A 20,287-nucleotide genomic window follows, 5' to 3' on the forward strand; every position below is an offset into this window, starting at 1 on the left:
GACCTCAGTTTAACACAGGTCTATCGTAGACTGTGAGAGACTGCATTGTTGTAAGGTGATCAAAACAAAGTAACACTAATCAACCTCTATCAATTACAAGAATGAGGAAACGATGACGGCGGTCGTATTCCACATTTAGCATGAAACAAAGGGTTCATGTTTGAAATGACCAACAAGAAGCATATGCTAGGTTTGTGTTTCTTTTCCTGAGTTCGAAATGTGAATCCGGAAAAGTTGTTGCGAGATTGTTTTGATTGTTACCTGGTAAAGAAGAGGAGCAAGCGCTGTGGCTGGAGGAGGCATCAGTTTCAGGTCAATCTGGTGCTCTGTAATCATCAGCATGTCCAAGTCCTTTGTACCAGACTTACAACTAAAGGGGGAAACAAGGAAATGAACTGTCATTTATAAAGTTACTGGCTTTTATTTTGAATTGTAAAATGGAGAGAGAAGAGAAACATGTATTAAACAGTGGACCACAGTACAACTCAACAATCTTGTACAATGGGCAACTTCTCAGAGACACCTACAGATGGGGTTGGAGTGGCTTGTGACACCATGTGTAGTAGATGTCTGCATCACTCTTGGGTCAACAGTGGACTTCAGTGCACAGAAAAGAAAGAATTCCAAATTGTGAGAGTTTGCAAGACATGCAAAGTTTGTTAGATTTGTTCACGCTACTGTAAAAGCAAGTGTCAGCATGAAGCTGGCAACACGTGTACACGGACCGCCTTCTTCTGCAAGGAGTTTATATCTCAGAGTATACATCGGGTGAAAGCAAACATGCAACGACTACAGTGCACTCCCTTTTCTTAGAAGTGCAGTCAGATGTGGAAGGCTTGAGTGTTTATCCCCCTCAGATAAAACCTATGAGGGAATACTTCAAGCATGTAAACAGACATGGCTACGATGTGACTGTTATGTACAGGGATCTGTTTTTACTCATACACAGTCAACTGTTCTTGACAGTCACAATAGTGGTTTGAGTAAACATGAGTGAAATACTACAAAATAAACACATAAGACACACGTGAGAGAGAAATAAAGACCGATAATAAACACATTCTGTAAGACGAGTGAGCTTTCATGGGGTAACAAACAATATCTGGCTGTGTGGAAGTACTTTGTCCTTTTCATCTGTGCAACCCTCAGGAGTGTCGTGTGTTTCTTAAGGTGTTTGTCTACCCACAGAGAAGTGTGTGTGATGTGGTAACACACATAAATACATATGCACACACACACAGTGGCATTATGCACCTGGCAGCAACATGACAGAAGTTTATCAGCGAGTGAATCTAGTGTAAACCAACAACGCAGGTGTCTCGTGTGTGTGTGTGTGTGTGTGTGTGTGTGTGTGTGTGTGTGTGTGTGTGTGTGTGTGTGTGATTACATTTCCTGGCTGACATCAGTAGTGCTGTTCTGCAGTAAAGTAACAGTCTCTGTGTTTGCAGCAGCAAAGAAAATATTTGATTTAAATCAAAATTCAAACTTATTTTATAATATGGCTTTTAAAAAAGGTGCAGTATATTGTTCATTAAGAGTAAACCAACATGTGCTGGCCTCCTATAATAGTGAGGGAACAGCTAATCATGTTCATGTTATTGGACTGAAATAGCAGACGGATATTTGTTTGAACATCTTTAGTATTTAATCATTTCTTCCTGAATAACTGGAATAAATCAGTGCTTCTCTCCAGGGTCATATTAATACCCGCCTAGAAACAGAATATTAACGGCACATTATCATAAACTACACAAGCATCAGAGAAGAGTCTGACTGCGAAGCTTTCTGCACTGTGGAAGAATGTATAACAGCACATGCTCCCACATGGTGGCCATGTGCTCGGCTCCATCACGTTGGCTTTGCCTCCCCCGTGTGGACCAGCAGTCGATAACCTGACAGTGAACCCAGGACGTGGACGTATGCAGGCAGAGATTGTATACACCGTGTAGTTGCATTATTATACGTTTGCCTTGTGTGGTATTGGGACTGAAAGCAATCAGAAAATTCATAATAATAATATTAATAAGATGATGCTGCTGAAGAATAATGCATCATGTTTTCATGATGAGTGTGTGGAATCTGATCAACATGGCTTCTACTACAAGCAAGGCTACACACACATTCTACAATGCAGCTTTGTGTTTCACGTTCATTAAATTAATTCAAACTTGAACATCAGACAGTAGAAAAAACTAAGGTTATTTTCATAATGTGTGCGTGTCATTACAGAAGCAGGGGGAAGTCCTGTTCCTGTGTTTTTTTCTGTGTTCGGGGATGCCAACCTCAGAGGAAACCCCTCCTCCTCCACCTGCCTCCCACGCATCCACCTACACAGTGGAAACTTCTGCCTGAAAACACACACACCCGCACGCACGCCGCCTGTGAAGGCTTTCAGGTGATGCAATGCACCTGCTGGCAGCCATATTGGAAGTCATGTGCTTGGAGAAAATGGTGACAAACAGCTGGTCTTGATCAATTTTGGATTACAGATAAGGGTTAAAGACAATATTGCTTAACGCATCGAGCCTCTCTTTGACACTGTACACGCGTCACATTTGAGGATGTGGAGAAAACAAGCAGCAGTGGTTGCAGCAATGCAGGGCTCCCCGTGTGTGGGGGCAGATACATTCAGAACGGGATGTTCTCTTTGATAAACAAACACACGCACATACACACAAATGCTTGCACAAACTCACTCCTCTGAATGCACAAGTACACAGATGCATAAGAGGGATCAGGCAATACAAACACACAAACACACAGTTGACAGACCTACATGTCTACTTTACAAACACCACACATAAAACATGAACACACTCACACTAGACACGGTGTACCCGTAGCAGTAAGTCAGAGGTTAATGCACTTTTGCACATTCAGTGCTTGCTCTGATGTCACTTTGTAAATTAATAACACACACAAAAACCTTAAGAACTGGGCTTTTGTCTTGGCAATTAATGATCATAAAGGAACGTCTTCTTCAGGATGGGAGACGACAAATACACACTGCCAACTGCAACACACACATTCACACACACACAAAGGGATGTGAACTGCATTTACATTTCATAGTTTCAACTGACAAAGGTATTCAGTGTAGATCTGCAGAGATTAATTGACAACTATTCAATTAATTACCAACTAATTTGATGAACGATAAATGAGTTTGAGTAAAAAAAGTCTTCTTTAATGTGAATATTTTCTGGTTTCTTTATCGCTCCATGGACAGTAAACGTAATATATTTGAGTTGTGGACAAAGCAAGTCATTTGAGGACGTCATGTTGGACTTTGGGAAACAGTGATGGACATTTAACAGCCCAAACAACAAGTGGATTAATCAAGAAATAGTCTATATCAGGTATAATTGATTGGTAACATTTACAATATTGTTGGCTACTTGTAGACGGTTAGACATGGTGACGTTGTGATGAACGTCTGTCGGCTTGGCGTACTTTCCCTCAATCTACAGGACAGTTATTGATGCTCTACAACTCCTTGCTTTTCACAAACACCCAGGATGAACCTGGTGCATTCAGCCTTTTAAAGGCTTGATGTATACACTGTGAAGTTGTTTTGATAATGGATAGTCAGCGGATGATTGTACGTCCATCTTTAATTACCTAACAAACACTATAACAGCTGAGTCTTTCCCCTGTATGACTGGGGAATGTTGGTGCTAAACGATTGCTCTGGAAACATTAAACTGCTGGTTGAACTATCTTGATGAGACATCATGTCCTCGTTGAACTATCTTGATGAGACATCATGTCCTCTACAAGTGGGCCATAACCAACATTTCATCAAAAAGTTGCTAGCCCCAGTTTCTTCTCCGTGTCTCTGACGTCATCAAAACGCTGTCTTCTTATTGGCTAAACGGCACTACTGTACTTCAGAGTAAAAAAAACACACAATTCAAAATAAAGACACACTTAAATTAAATTCCTTCGCGTGAATCACCCACACAAAATTGATATGATGACTATATTTTTTATTTATATAACAAATATATATATATTGTCAAGTGCCATGATTTGATCAACAACCATTTTAGGCTTTCATTGTCTTGAGTGATATTTTTAATATAGTTGTCATAGTCAAAGAGGTTGATGTCCCTGTAAGGACCCACACATTCTTCCTAAAAGTTAACTTAATATCAGCACCAGTCCAGATATTATATTTAGTCAAGCTTCCCAGTGTTAAGGGAACTGCCGCCATCTCTTACTACCAATAAACTTGTTTTCTGTGGTATTTTCTGATAGATTATTTTATACATATCAACACATGAAACTCTGTGAAGAGTTTCCTTTTTTTAGAATTACAAATGGTTTATTATTTGTACCATATTTATCCAACAATGAATGCTTAAAGTCTGGAATTGTATGGCAAAACAATGTCGCCATTTGTAAAGGAAGGGCAGGTGAGTTTGGATATTGCACAAAATAGTTTGTAAATACTACTATACGGAAAAAAAAAAGCAAGTTCTTCTAATGTCCTTCAAGTTATTATTTGTATCACTAATCACAGTACGAATATCGCTTTTTACAAATATAGTATATAATAATAGAGCAGCTCCAGTGGTGCAGGCTGAGGTATTAAAATGATCATCTGTTTTCACATTAATACAGTCAAGACTATAGATTAATTATAAGGTCATGGAGAGTTGAGCGTATCTAGCCATCATCATTAAATAAAGTAAGTTAAAGTGATAGAAAGTGTTTATTCTGCCTGTTCACCTGCCACTAATGTGATGGTGTGCAGGAACATTAACACATGCTCATGATACATGCAAATGAATCACACTTTTCTTCTGATATGACACAAACACAGCTGAAAAATACTTCTGTGAGTATTATTGTTTGCCATGTTAGCTACCATGAAGTACGGATGCCCTTCGGTTTTACAAAACAAAAGATCCACATTAAAAGACAAACAGAAAACTCTTATTGAAAGAATATGTCAGTACAACATAATCTGTGTAATCTCAAAATTACAACATTGTCTCTTTAAAAATTCTAACAGCGGTTGAGGTCTTGTGTCCCGAACACATCAGCCTGATGATGCACCTGAACATACCGGCAGGTATGAGGTGAACATCCAAGCAAATGGAGGAGCAGCATCTTGATTGTCATTGTCATACGATGCTCTGCTGAGCTGCAGCAGCAGTGGGATTGGGACCTACGTGTGCAGCAGAGTTAGACCTGGACCTCTGGCAGTGTCTGACCAACATGGCAGCTGCTAGAACAAGAGAGCTGAACATGAAGGACGCCCCGCTGAGAAAGAAGGTCGCTGCGTAGTTCCCCGTCCTGTCTACTAACCAACCTGAAGACACAGACACAGGAAATATGTGTTATATGACCAAACGTATTAACAAATACAAATATTTTTGTAATGATGGATGCGAATGTGTGAATGAATGTGACTGATACCCACAAGAGCTTTACAGGATACCTTTAAACACTGCAGCAGTAATGAATTCAAGAACTCTTACCTCCTATTGGTGGGCTTATCAGGTAGGGGATGGCATGCAAGAAGAAGACCACACCCAGAGCGGAGGTCAGGTAGGTGGGGCCCACGACATCAGACGTCACCACTGGGATGAGCGCCACATATGCCCCGTCAAAGTACCCGTAGAGGACGGAAAATGGGACCAGGAGGGAGAAGGAGTGAAGGAGGTGGATGAACATACAGCAGAGGCCCTCCATGACTATCACCAGCATGTAGCTCAGCATGCGATACCTCTTCAGACACCTAGAGGGAAGACATTTAATCAATTATCAATAGTGGGTTTTGATTAAACACCTGCCATTTATTTCACAGACAAAAACAATCCTCCAGTCCTTAACTTACTTCTTATCCGTGATCCATCCAAAGGTGAGGTTACCCATAATGCCGCTGACACCGAACATGGACATGAGGAAGGCACCCTGCTTGTGCTCCAGCCCCATGCTGAGGGCGTAAGGGACCAGATAAACTACTGGAGCGCTGCAGCCATAAGCAAGAAACAGGAAGGACAAAGACAGCAACATGAAGTCCGGCGTCAGGAGAAATCCAAACTCCTCCCTGGACCTGAGACGAAAACAGAGACCTCCGGGCGAGGTGTTTGTGCTCACTAAAGGCTCTGCATGTGAGCGATAGGCATCTGTTGGTTTGGCTTCAGTGGGACCCGAGTCTTCTATCTTAGCATCCATGACATCTGTCTTGTTGATCAAGTTCCTGCTTTCCACCAATTCCAAGTCCTCAATTGTGCTACCGTTTGCTAGTGTAGGATCTGAGAGTTTGATGTCCCCTAGCATTGTCTCTGTTAGCTTGTTGCTAAATAAAATGCATTCAGCTACCTTTAGATCTTTTAAATTTGGATCAGGCGGGTTCAACCTTGATAGCAGCGCCATGTTCCCCTGAACTAGTTTGTGGTTTCTAAATCCAAAGTTTTTGAGGGCTCCATTGGCTATGAGTAGCCTTTGGGTATCCATGAGGCTGCTGATCTCCAGCTGCTTTGGCTCCACTTGGCTGCAATTAAAAGGAACTTGTTCAGTGTCTTTGGAAACCAGCGCTGTTGGAACGCAGTCTTCCTCCAGGTTTGCCATATTGTTCTTCCAGGTCCTTTAGATGGAATAAAACAGAATAGAAGAAAAATAAAACCAATGCAAAACAAATGACCTTTTCATTTATTCATTGTTATTTGTGTACAAACAACATATAATGTGTTAATTGCTGAACATTAGGCTGTTGTGGTGGGTGTATTTTTGCTAATACTTTTGCTCTTTATGCTAAGCTAACAGGCTCCATACAGTAGTTATCTCTTCTAGTGATCTTCTCATGAAGAAAGGAGTAAGCATATTTCCCAAAATCCTGAACTAACTGCTTTATCATAAAAAGGCATTTATCAAGCAAAAATGCCAAACCTTCTGTTGTTCTCCTGTTTTTAATTGTAAATTATTCATCTTTAAACAGTTGGAATTGGGAAGACTTGGAAATAATTCACAAGTTGATGGACTTCTCAGATTAGAAGTACAGCAGCATCGGAGCTCAGGACTTACCTTTCACTTCTTCTGGGTTCCAGCGGCCTCATCAGAGCACCACAGACACACAGGTTGGAAACAAATCCCTCCCAGGATGAGCAGAGCTCCTCTCCAGGAGTAATACTCGATGAGCAGTTGGACTACAGGAGCCAGGATGAAGGTCCCAATGCTACTTCCTGAAGATGAGGGGACATTGGATTTGATGGGATGAAATAAAGCAAGAGGAGTAGAGGAACTTCAAAACAAACTACAGAAAAAGCACAGAGTAAATCAGTGAAGTAAGAAAAAATAAGAATGAGGAGGTGATGGGAAAGTAAGGTATAAATGACAAGAGAAAAAATGCGAAAGGTAAGTAAAGATGTCACTACCAGACATGGCGATGCCATAGGCCAGAGCTTTCCTCTCATGGAAGTAACTCCCAACCATCGCTACAACTGGTGTGTAGCTGAGTGCAAAGCCAAGACCTGTAGAGGATGGATATGTTGCCAAATCTCAACAGAAGTTCTTTTGATGTCAAAGGATCTGACACCCTGATACACCCTGCAATGCATGTATTACATTTCATTATATTACATTCACTTGACCGTACGTGCATTCAACATATATGAAATATACACTAGCACGGGGGCACATTCATAACACTAAAGATCCACTATGAAATGATGGGCATTGGGCCTGCACCTCGAGCTGCAGGTAGAGAGATTAAACCCAGGTCCACCATTACAACCTGCAGCCATGAAAATGAGCAGAGACGCTAAACATTGACTGACATTTATTCAGTTGAGACATGAAAGACTACAGCACTGGTCAGACATGTTGCATGTTTGTCATTAGTCCATCCTTGTGTTCTTGTGGTTAGGAAGTTAAATATATGTTGAGTAGAGCATCACAGGGTGCTTGTGTACCTGTGAGGACGCCCAGGGAGATGTACAGATATTCCAGACTGGAAGCGAAGGAACTGAGGACCAGACCAGCAGACGACAGCAGACCTCCCAGGATCACTGTAGCTCTGCAGGAGAGACGGTTCCCAAGGAAACCACCCAGAGGAGCTGGAAACACAGTTTGGGGGCTTTATTTCACAGACTGATGGTTGAGCAGTTGCCTATATATTCACCCACAGCTACTCAGGGTATAAAACCTGTAAACTTCACAGATAAATGCATCACTTTGTGCTTAAATGTAATATAACCATATTTTTTAATATACTTGAAACAGTATACAGTAGAACGTGAATAACTGCAACTCCCAGTGGAGGTTTTTAGACTTTCTGTCCATAACAAGAATGTCGTCCATCACATAACATTTTTGTAATTTGCAAACTGCATTCAGATCTGCATCCAAATACAAATAGTGAAATATAACTAAGGAATTCATGTGATGTTTGCTGTAGTTCATGAGAAAAAAGAAAAAATACAGAATAATTCTCACAGTTTTAAGAAATCATTGAAACACTTCTTGAACCTGCACCAGACAGACTAAACAGGATCCCCAACCAAAACAAGAAAAGCTGCTCAGCCTAAATCAGGTTTGACTGCAGCGTTGATCTGCCTTCAGGTACTGGTGTGTGTGTCGATGGTCTTACCACAGAGCATGGTGGTGGAGTCGATCAGACTGTGGATCCAGGCGGTGGTGGAATAATCCTTCTCAAAGTGCAGCTGGAACTCCACGAAGAACATAGAAACACATCTGGATACAGAGAAAAGTTGGATTTAGTGCATTTTTTACATAATAGTCTGCAAAAATGGCACATTATTACATTTCCCTAAGGCTGAGGTGATAAACTGGGGACAGTATGATTTGAAAGAACTTTGTAACAACTTTAAAACATATTTATTATATTCAGGGAGTCATTAAAGGATACCGACTGTGAGAGCTTTTGAGGTTGGTCTTATTAGGTCATGCCAGTGCTGATAAAGATAAAGAGTTGAGTGAGGTGTTTATCACTTTATTGCTGTGATTCAAATCCAAAAATCTGACGGTGCTGTTCTCCCTAACCCCATTTCTTTTTATGACTTTCATAGTTCATGATGTAACCTCAGAGGGAACTCACAGGTCTCTTAACATCTACTCAGATAAGATTGGACCTTCGTGAAACAAAAGGAAAATAAAGCCAGTGACTGATCACTTCCCACAGCTCACATTCATCTGGAGAAATGTTTTTACTTAGTATTTCTCAGCATATGCAAACCTGCATACAAAAATGAGTAATATAGAAGTCCTGTAATACATATTTGTTTCAATATACAAGTATTCAAATTTAAATAGCTGTGGAAATGAAATGTCAGCTAACAGCTGAGTTGTGAAGGCAATGTGCTTTTACATTGAGATGGAAACATCTCAGCAGGACTTCAGAGTCTTAGTGGGAAAATGAACATAATGCTGCTGAAGCAGGTCAGTGGCTTAAAGCAGGTGAGCTGAGCGGTAATGAAGTTAACATTAACACCTCTAAGTTATTACTTGCCAACACTTCATTGTTGCCAAGTAATAACTTAGAGGTGTTAATGTCTAAAGCTAAGAACAAGAGGCCTTGTTGAGAACATCTGCATACAGAACTGTACACACAATACTGCACATCCAGAAGCTACACATCTGCAGGAACTAAACAATTCACCTCAAAAGAATGTCACAAATCTTCCAGATGCATTAAATCAAGCATTGTTAAACGAATCCCTCAACCCCAAAATGATCATTTGTATATCAATCACTCACCCTGTGTTTGTGGAATTTGTGGAAATAAAAACTTTGATACAACTCCTGCAGTATATTCCAAGTGTCAGTTATTCAATCATATGCTCACTACTTCCCAAACAGGCATTTCTTCTAAAACGTAGTGTTAAATAGTAAGGGGTTAGTGAAAATGCTTGTGTTTGGGAAGTAGTGAGCATACGACCGGATAAATGACACTTGGACACACCTTAAGAGTGAGGACATCTCACCTCATACACACACACACACACACACACACACCTGGTCACTGCCCGGATGCAGATGGTGGCGAGGAAACAGCCAGCAACGATCATCCAGCCCCAGCCACCTTCCGGCGGGGTCGTGACCCCCGACGCCCTCCTGCCTCCCTGGAGCTTCTCCTCCTTGGTGACTGCCATTGCTTCAGCCAATCACAAGAACAGACTGACATCAGTGTCCCCTCCCTCTGATTCAAGGGACACTGAAGGTCACAACTCCACTGTTCTCCTTTTGTCTCTAAATATACAGTATGTTTTCATTGGCTCGGCTTGTTCTGTCAGAACCGCAGTCACTTGCATAAAGATCTTCGGACCTTTGTTTGCTCTTCCTCGTCTTCCTCGGTCACTGAGGAAACACAGAAACCATGAATTTCAGCATCATGAAACAGGACACCAAACACTTACTATAGCAGCTGTAAGTTAAAGGCCTGAGGGAGATATCACATCTGTTCCATATGTATTCCAATCCCAACACATCTAGCATCTATCAGACCTGTTTTGGGTGTAAAGTACTAAAGTGGTACTGATATAATATCTTTAATTTAGACAAAATCATCTTTTTGGAGGGATTTTAGTGTGTTTTGTGTGTATGTTGCCACAGTGTATGATCTGAAGATCGTATAGTTAAGAAGACTTCTACTATGGTTTTAAAAATATGCTCAAACAAATGTGATCAAAACATAAACTGTAGAATAAAGTCAAACACCGAACAGAAGTCAGAGTCAGCTACAGTTTCCATGGAAAGGTAGTGGGCTGGTGGTTCAATATGTCTGAGGTCGAATAGTTCACTTATTGAAATGCTAACTGTTAGATCCCAGTTGTTTGCAGTTGATAATCAGACCCTGAGATTAATCCCTTATGAAGCAGCCTGTGTTTCCATTTGAAAAGCTCAGGCCTTCACACCAGCTGTGCCAGTTTTTTCATTTCACATATTGGTTTGATTACGGCCGTTACAGAAATTCAATGAGGCTCAAAGAATCAGGACAAACCAGCTGCGTTTGTGAAAGGGGCGTCTCAGTTACAGGACAGCAAACTTTCAAATAGGTAATAAAACAATAAAAGAAACCACTGGCAAACTTATTTAAAACATAAAAGAGTATATCTAAAGAACAGTCATATCTGTCCTGTTGAAACTGCCTTATGTGCACGTCCAAAGGTTTCTGTACTGCTTGTTTCGCTTTGTCATCTTAACAAACAGGCTGTAAAGTGGACTTGTGCGTGTGCGTGTGTGTGCGTGCGTGTGTGTGTGCGTTGATTGACAGCATGTCTACATCACCAACAGAGAATTTCCCTCCTACTGCAAAGTAAACCAGCACTGAGCCAAGAAAAGATTTCACACAGATTCACCAGTTCACCGTCTGTATTCATTCAGAATGGCTCAAATAAATGTGCAAAAAATGATCAGGAACAAACTTATCTACACATAACAAATACTTAAAACGTGTACCTGCATATTCACTGCATTAATAATAATTGTGCATGTAAATGATATAGGCTATAATATATCTTTGTATAATTTCACCGTTTATTTTGTAAAACAACACACATATTGGATTATTAGTTTTCTTGCAGTATGGGGATGCTTTTTATTTTTGGTATAATAGAAAATTGACCAAAGTACACTTACAGTACTCGTTACTATGAATGATTTACAGGAAAACCATGAATGTCGATGAAGGCTGAAAGACACACCGGACAAAGAGAATGCAAGTGAAACAAGATAAAAACACACAAAAAAGAGGTAAAAAGAAAAGTTTGTGATTACTTACATCAGATTCCAGTTGGTCTGCTCCTCTGTGTCACCGATTCAGGGTTTGGCAGAAACACAAACAGATGATTTTTTTTTTTAATGACCAAAGACAAGCTGTCCTGCTGCTGCCTCTCCTGCACACACCCCGAAAGTACTCTGCAGTCTGCAACTCAACCGAGCCCGAAAAACTGAGGATATGAGGTGGAGGGGGAGGAAGAGGAGGGGGAGAAGGGCCTCACCTTGAATTTCTCACACAAAGGCTTCTTGTGTCGTAATAGCTTTGTACAATTTACTTTATAGTGGTTTTTTTATTGCTATTTCTTTTTTTTAACATCAGCCTATTGTATTAGGTAATGTTACATCCTGCACCGTAAAAAAGAGCCCTGAGTATACTGACCATGGTGTACTGACTTTATCAGCTTTATCTCTTGTGATAAAGATAAAGTTACTCCTGATAATATTCATGTAAGGGCTTCGGTGTTTGAATTGGTTTTTATCGTGAACTTTTTAAAACCCTATGGTGCAATATTTCTGGTTATTGGTATGGAGCCACAAAATTGTAAAAAAACAACGTTAGGCTACGAGTCAAAAATATAACTAGTTAACCTTTGGAGTGTAATGTAATACTTTCTTTTAACCTCCTCTCAGTTGGTAAAACAGAGATTATTTGTTTATAAAAGTAAATTAAAACAAATTTGACTCTATTTTGAATTTATTTTTGTGTCACTCACTCTGTCAAGCGTCTTTGAGTTACTAGAAAAGCGCTATACAACTCGAATGTATTATTATTATTATTATATTTGTCTTTTAGGAGCTGACACATTTAATCATTCAGCTTGCTAGCTAGCCGATGCTAACATTAAAACTAGCTACCTAGCTGAAGCTGCAGTAGCTTTCTATGGCTGAAGCACTTTAGCCCGCAAGCTAATGCTAACACATGAATGTTAGCTGATGAAAGTTGGCTAGGTAGCTAGCAAAAAATGGCTGTTCCCTTTGTGTAGCCTATTTATTTGTGTATTGAGTTATTTTATTGACAGTCAATAACCCTTTACTGCCTTATGTCTTTCCATAGCATGACATTACTCAAATACTGTGTTTTAGTACAAACACTGGGTAGACTATCACTGCATCAAGATTCTACTTTAGCGAAAACATATGGCAAACATGAACTGATAATCTATTATAGATCAACCCAGACAGTGTGTGAAATATAAACATGAATCTACATCTACTGTAGGCCTATAGCCTATTAATAATCAAACAGTAGCCTAAATCACTCATGGGCCATTTTTCTACATTGTAGTATACTTTTAACCACATTTAGCTACTAATGCTAATACAAGACTTTTACAGTGTTGCATTGCTACGTATACTTCAGTAAAGGATCTTATAATACTTTCACCATCACTGCCAGTATCAGGCCTCCATGGTGTCTTGTATGTAGTCTGATTAATACATTCTAATAACTTAAATGTAATGTTTTGGCTCTTTTTATGGAGTGCTAATATTTATATTTCTTGTCTTTCTGAAGTGATATTCTCTTTGTTCATTGTTTAGCTGCATCTCAAAACTTGGATTGTATTGCCATTGGATACCACTTGGGACAAATTTGACCCCATCCCCCAAATTTATTTATACGGCTCCACTTTCAACACCCTTAGATTGTTATGTAAACCATTGTACAACAATTGAGTGAGAAGTCACTTCTTTTTATCCGCTCCCTGTAGGATTTAAAGCTCCCACAAACTAAGAAATTTCACCCAACAATGTTAAATGTTTTCTTTCTTAAATCAGTCTTTGTTTTTTTCTGTTTGTCTTTCTTCTTTATTTTCATAAACAGAGTAAAGAAACACATAGAAGACATATTGCTCATCCAGTTTTAGTTTAATTCCTTTTTAGAAAAAAAAAAAAAGTCTTCACTTCAGTACATACGCATTGCACAAGGCAGTGAGCCGTGTTTTTTTTTTTTTGTCTTTTTCTTTTCTTTTTTTCAACCCGGAGTTAAAAGCAGCAGCAGAACTGACGCCAACAACCAGCACTGGGCTTCCCAAAACTTTCATACCCAGATCCAGATCACAGAGGATCCAGAAGACAGAAAACAAGCATCCGGACACCAAGAGCTAGTTAAACACTTAAAACCACATTTCCCCTTAGGACATATTTAGCATTATTATCTTTAATCAAAGTCAAATGGACCTGAATGAAATTGAGAAAGTTATAATAAAGTGACAATAAATGTAAAAGAAGAGGATCTGACTGACTGCCAAACATTTTTACACAATCACTAATAAACATCTAAAAAGGTATCTAGTATAATGCTATTCATCACGGCTGCAGAGGAAAGTGGTTTGTCGCGGTGCGTATTCTGTCTCCGTAAGGGATTGTAAATGAAGTGCCGAGTCATGTTTGGGAATCCAGGAACTGTTGAAACAACTAAATCAACAGACAGATTGCTGGTGTGGAATATATCATATTAATATTATTTACAAAATCTCTGTACAATCAAATACACAAGGGTGAAAAGGTCCGTCCTGCCAGTCAAGCATTCCAGAAGACAGTTTTAAAAGGATGGATGTATTCACGCAACAGGATGTCTGACCAGATCAGGACCGCTGAAGAAATCCTGAAAAGTTCAGCAAAGTGAGCTGAAAAACACAACTCAAGCTTAAAACCAGAAGGTCACGAGGAACATTATGCCACTGTTACTAGTGTGCAACATGAGGTTATCCTTAACGAACACCGTTCAAGATAAAACAATGAACCAGGGTCATTTATCCGACAAGATTCACAGTTTAGATGTAAATCTAATATAGCTGTAGCTATGTTGTTACAGCGCCACAGTGCACACACACGTTTAGCATGATTAGGTCACACAGATCACACTATAAAAACATGCATGTTAGCCTCATTTTGGTGCATGATTCAGCCGAAAACATTATGTTGCGAGCATCCACCTTAAATAGTGTTAACAATTATATCAGCAGGACAGAAACTTCGGGAGGAGAAACTCTTCCGTCAAGATTCAAACAGGATTTCTAACAGGGGAAAACTAACATGGGTTGCATATATTTTTTAAAAACATTTACAAACAAGTCAAATAGACTGGTTGCTTTAGAGAAGAGGTGAGTTGGTTGAAAGGGGCAAAGAGATCGATGGGTGAGTTACTGCATAGCCGGTTGCTTAGATTTCACTATGGATGACGTGACATTTGCCGTTCGTAGGATTCTTTAAGCCAAAGTTCTTTATCGTACCAAGAAATATATACTGATGTGAGAACAGATGGTCCCAGCAAAGTGTCCAAACCCCAAACTCTAAAATCACAACTCAGACCGCCATCAAAGCAGATCAAACACCCACATTGACTCATGAGAACAGAAACATCTACTGTATGCTTAAAAGCCAAATTACTTAAAGGACTGCATTCTTGCCACATACTGGATCTGTGCATTCGTCACAGAAAATGTGTGAAAAGGACAAAACGTCAACTTTAGTGCAAGATGTGACTCTGCTTTGAATGATGGGCTTCATGACTGTTGCTGCTGAAAACATACAACGCAGTTTATGTGAAGAATTGAGATAAAAATGAGATGAAAGGCTCTGCAGGACACGATGCATGTTTACAAAAAGGTTTACTTTTTCCTAGTGCTGCAAATCACCACGTTTGAAAAGGCTTCTTCAGCCCGATGGAGCATGAAAGCAGGGATTTACATTTCTGGAAACAATCACACTGGTTCTTTTGTGCCAACCACAAACAATAAAACAATGAAAATAAATTCTGTACAACAGTATATTCAAATCACATGGGGAAAAAACACATTACCCTCACAATATTACTTAATACTGGACACAAAAAAAAAAAAGCAGGATCCAAATCATTATTAGGATGCACCTTTTGAAAAAAGTTCCCAAACGAAAACACTTGCCCAAAAAAACAAAAAGATAATGAAAAGAAAAGTTGGAAAGCATCTAAAATTCCAGTTCTTCTTCTTAATGATTCCCAAATAATCCCACGTCATTATGAAAACCATTGCAGTACTGGCGGAAGTTAATGTTGCTCCTGTACTAAGACACACTTGGAACCAGCAGGTGAACCCTCCGATATTCAAAGTGTGAAGGTGTGCACTGAATCTGCTACAGTACCATGGCAGCACAAACAAACAAACAAACAAACAAACAGAAAGCAAAACCCAAACATAAAGAGGTTTGCACGCACATTACAGAAACATGGAGGTGAAGTTCAGCAGGTGAGACGATCAAATGAAAAATCACACAGGAAAGTGAAGAGCACAGATACGGTGTAACCAGGCGAACACACAGTGAAGGCAGCTGATGGGGTTATCAGATGAGAAGCAGCGTCGGCACAGGATGACCACAACCAGCCGGATTTTATTCTTATCCAAGCACGAGTTGGAACAAGGCAAATATAAAGAGCAGTGTCATCACAGCAGAGGAAATGTTGCATCACTTTAAAATCCCACTTAAATAGTATTTCCCCAGTTTTACTCGCAGCACGTGCAGAAGTGTTGGCATTTGGATTATTGAAGCTATTAGGTAGTTAATGAAGAACAATCAAAGAATCCACAGTAAAACATCCTAACTGTTAACTTTTAGTACGTATGAGCTACAGAAACACGTCTTAAAATATGGGATTATTCTGTTACTGAACTGTTCGTTTAAAAAAGCAACAGCTTCAAACATCAAAACCTTTTAAACATAAGTGTTGTGTGAGCCTTCAGAGGAACTACGTGCACACAAACTGCCCTTTGTCAAATAAACAAGAAGAAAACATGTTATTTGTGGGGGTCAAGTTAGATGTTCAGAGTACTTGCATAACATTCAACTAGCTGATAAGGATTTCACCCCTTGTTATTATCGAGGTGAGATTTGGAAAGGACATCCTTGTGTACACTTTTACACCAGGCTCACAAACACAGAAAACTAACAGACCCAAAAGTGTTGATAGTGACGAGAGAGGAGGTGCATTACACAGAGAGTGGTTCCACAAAGGGAGAGAGCAGTTTCTCTGCTGGAGAGTAAAGGCATGTAGACAGGGGTACTGAATATGCAAAGCAGTGGAGACTGCAGCCCCACGTTTATAGTTCAACTGCTTGGACATTAAACGGAGATGAAAGGCTGTAAAGGTTCAGGCTGGGACACGTTACCATGACAATAGAGGGAAAGCTATGACGTAATAATGCAATAATTTATCGACTACAAAGCTCACTGATGACGAAGCCGTTACAGCTGTCCTTGTCATGCATAATAAATGACAAGCGGCCTGCAGGATGAGCTGTGCATGTCACATCAGGCAAGAAAGTCATTCTATACTCAGAGCATTATTACAAGCAAGTCAGGCAAGCAGGAGGAGTTTCATTCTTACACTCTCAGGCCGTGGCTGCACTGATCTGAAATATCCACGCTAGTGTTGTGTACTGAACGTTTTCCATGCCAGGGTTCACATGGAGAGATTTTAATTCTGGCCTGAACGCCTCGTTAAAATCAATGAAACATCTAAACAAGGCAGCGGGGTGGCAGAGAGGAATCAGGCCTCCACCCTCCGGAAGGGACACTGGCAGACAGGGAAGGGAAAGAGGAAACAGAAAGGATGATTCCCTACAGTGACACAAATAATCCCATCGTATTTCACAAATAAGCAGGTCGATGAGGCCGACAACTGAAGTTGTAGCATTCTAGTCAACAGAAATCAACAAAGCAGACACAGCTGCAGCGCCATCTGTTGGAAGACAATGTCTTGGTCCTGTCATCTAACACTAAACTCAGCAGGTTAGGTACGCATGTGTGGCAATATGGTGTCGTTAATGTTGTTTACACGGAGGCAGACGGAGGAGAAATAAAGAAATAGCAAAGGCCATGTGCAGTGGAGCAACAGAAAGAATTAAAGACCGTTTTTTTTCTGCTTCCCACCTGGGCTGAAGGAGGCAGGCGTCGTACGAATCTCAACAGGATTTGGCGTCAGTGCACTCCTTAGAAGACTGTGGCATTGTGGGCGACTTTGTGTTCAACAAACGACAACAAAACGCCTTCTCTTACCTTAAAGAATTGTTGCACAAACAGTCGCCCATGGAACCACAGCCTCCAGGACGTAATGCTACAGTAGCTATTCACACAAATACACACTAAAAACAGTAAAACACTCTGCGTCTCTGTGCTTCCTGACACAGGGCTGATTACAGGAATCAAGGGGGTTACAGGAAACCATAAATTAAAGATTACAATATTAAAACCTCTATGATAGGGGGGACTCTGTTTGGGAAGTTTAGGATATGAATGCTAGAGGTTAACATTATTTACAAGTGTTAAATTATTAAAATGGCTTTTCTCAGTTTCTGTGTGTCTCTCTTAGTGTTCCCTTAGCGGCCTCTGTGGATGGGACCTTTTTCAGCAGCAGCAAAGGTTGACGTCACAGCATTCAGGGGTGGATGACATCGTCTTGACGAGGGTTGATGATGTCATGACATAATTTCCTTCACGGGTCCTCTGTTGTCTTGAGCAGCTCCATCAGCGCCCCGACAGCTCCGAAGTAACCCTGGTGCAAACACACAGTCCCTTATATATATACACACTGATATATACACACATTGTACGATGTGACTTTCACTGAGAGCCTGCAGGTTTCAGGGATCCAGATACTAGATGTTTTATGTGCTGCCTGGTAGAGCTGCAGCAATTAGTGGCAGAAAATACTTCTCAAATATAGAGATATCCTCTAAGTAATATTTAACTTAATATCTTTGGGCTGACAAAAACAAGATATGTAAAGACACCACCTTAGAAAGTAGTACAAATGTCAATCCCAGTTTCTCAAAGTCTGACATTTCATAGACCAAACCGTAGTTTAGTTAAGTTCATCCTATAGTGCTCACCTCGTGTTCCAGGAAGAGGGCTCTAAGTTGTCCTTTAGACCAGAAGTCCATGGCATAGGCTAGCAGCTTTGTGGACACTGTGTTGATACGAAGGAAGTTCCCAACAAACACCACACGCTCGATTTTCTGATATGAAGAAAGACATGAAAAAAAGTCAGAAATCAAGCCCCATGACGTTTGTGAAAACTGTGTCAAATGAAACAACAACAACATAAATCCTCCTTTGAAAATATGAAAGATATGATCAGGAACTGCAACATTCCTGGTTTGCGTCCGACTGGGACCTTTGATGCATGTCATTGCCCGTCATATATATATATATATTCATACAGAATACCATTCACCTTAAAACCATAAAAAGGTCATGACAGATAAGGTCAAGAATACATCTTTTTAGCTGTAACGGTGGGCAAAGTGCAACACCTCTCTCCACCACACGGTGGTGCTGGAGAGCCGGTAAATCTCTGGCTCTACTATGGAAAAGGCCTTTTAGTGTTTACTGCTGGTGGAGTGACCTCAGGAGCACTAACACATCAGCAACCAACCAAATGCTGATCAAATGTGTTGTTTTAACCAAACAACTGAAACCTTTTTGTTGAGAAATGCGAAGAAGTAAACTTCAACCAGAATTATAAAGATGTGTTCTTTCTGCTGTTAAAAAGATTGGCTGGTGGGGGTCTTCCTGTCCACAGCTATAAGAAATCACTAGTAGAAAATACTCTTTTCTCATAAATCTTTTTAAAACAAATGATTTTCTTCACCAGAAGGTATGATAGGTATGACGGGGAGCTGAACATGTTTCATCCGTCTGGCTTTCAGAGGAACATTCTTTTTATCTACACTTTATTCCTAAAATCAAGTGGAAACACAATTTAAAGATAAAATAAAACCCATCACCTATCAGTGTCCCCCCCCACCCCCCTTTCAGTTGCAAGATATGTGCGCGTGTCTTGGCTGCAGCTCTGTGTGCAGTGATAGCCCTGTACAATGCTGCTTGATCGCCATGCCACAAGGCAACACTGTAAAGAAGCTCACAGCACACAGACAGACTCCAGGCTGATCCCTCACTCCGGAACAAGTGTGCGTTGCAATCCCAAAACTGCTCACAGTTCATTATTTGAAATTCATTCACTGCTGATCCCCAGAAAGCTAGGAGGACATTTGGGGATTTCAGGAAGGGCTAACAAAATCAGCGAGTTTAAAACACTTCTTAAAACAATGCAGTTCAGCTAGTTATTTTTACACATGCGCAAACTTATAGCTGCGACCATGTACGGACATGCATTTACTAACACACAACCTAACAAACACTCGACCTCCGAGGCACATTTCAGCCCCCGAGGGTTAAAGATGGTGGACACTAAAGGGAGGGGGAACTTTTGATGGAACACTCACAGAGCGAGCTCTACACACTTTCACAGTTGTAAACATAAATATTCAAAATGTCTTTCAGTTCATTTCCTGTTGCAGTGTATGCGAATGAGTGTGTGTGTGTGTGTGTGTGTGTGTGTGTGTGTACCTCGTTGACAGCACACATCCTTGCTATGGATCCTATGTTGTTGGTGATGGTGACCAGTGTGGCTTTGGCCAGGTCTTCCTTGCTGATGCTGTCTCGCTTCTCTTTGCTCATCATGTGGCCAAAACTGCCGACATAAGCAACATATTTACGT

General features: G+C 40.4%; 2 protein-coding genes across 3 annotated transcripts in view; both read right to left on the reverse strand.

The window, feature by feature from the left end:
- Window positions 1–4,867: 4,867 nt before the first annotated feature.
- Window positions 4,868–10,130, reverse strand: LOC115020199 (monocarboxylate transporter 12-B-like). The gene is given in 9 exon segments (XM_029450147.1): window positions 4,868–5,320; window positions 5,490–5,749; window positions 5,849–6,601; window positions 7,039–7,106; window positions 7,108–7,196; window positions 7,389–7,484; window positions 7,926–8,069; window positions 8,603–8,706; window positions 9,988–10,130. Coding segments are annotated over 9 exon segments (1,839 nt in total). The 5' UTR covers window positions 10,125–10,130; the 3' UTR covers window positions 4,868–5,132.
- Window positions 10,131–13,668: 3,538 nt separating this feature from the next.
- Window positions 13,669–20,287, reverse strand: part of pank1a (pantothenate kinase 1a) — a 21,206-nt gene continuing 14,587 nt past the window's right edge. For both annotated transcript variants that reach the window (XM_029449801.1, XM_029449802.1), the window contains exons 6-8: window positions 20,137–20,260; window positions 18,618–18,743; window positions 13,669–18,280 (exon numbers count right to left, since the gene is read on the reverse strand). In XM_029449801.1, the coding sequence (XP_029305661.1) occupies window positions 18,221–18,280; window positions 18,618–18,743; window positions 20,137–20,260 (310 nt within the window). In that variant the 3' untranslated portion in view covers window positions 13,669–18,220. The remainder of the gene's footprint in view (window positions 18,281–18,617; window positions 18,744–20,136; window positions 20,261–20,287) is intronic.

This window comes from Cottoperca gobio, chromosome 15 (assembly GCF_900634415.1).
Source record: "Cottoperca gobio chromosome 15, fCotGob3.1, whole genome shotgun sequence".
Taxonomy (NCBI): domain Eukaryota; kingdom Metazoa; phylum Chordata; class Actinopteri; order Perciformes; family Bovichtidae; genus Cottoperca; species Cottoperca gobio.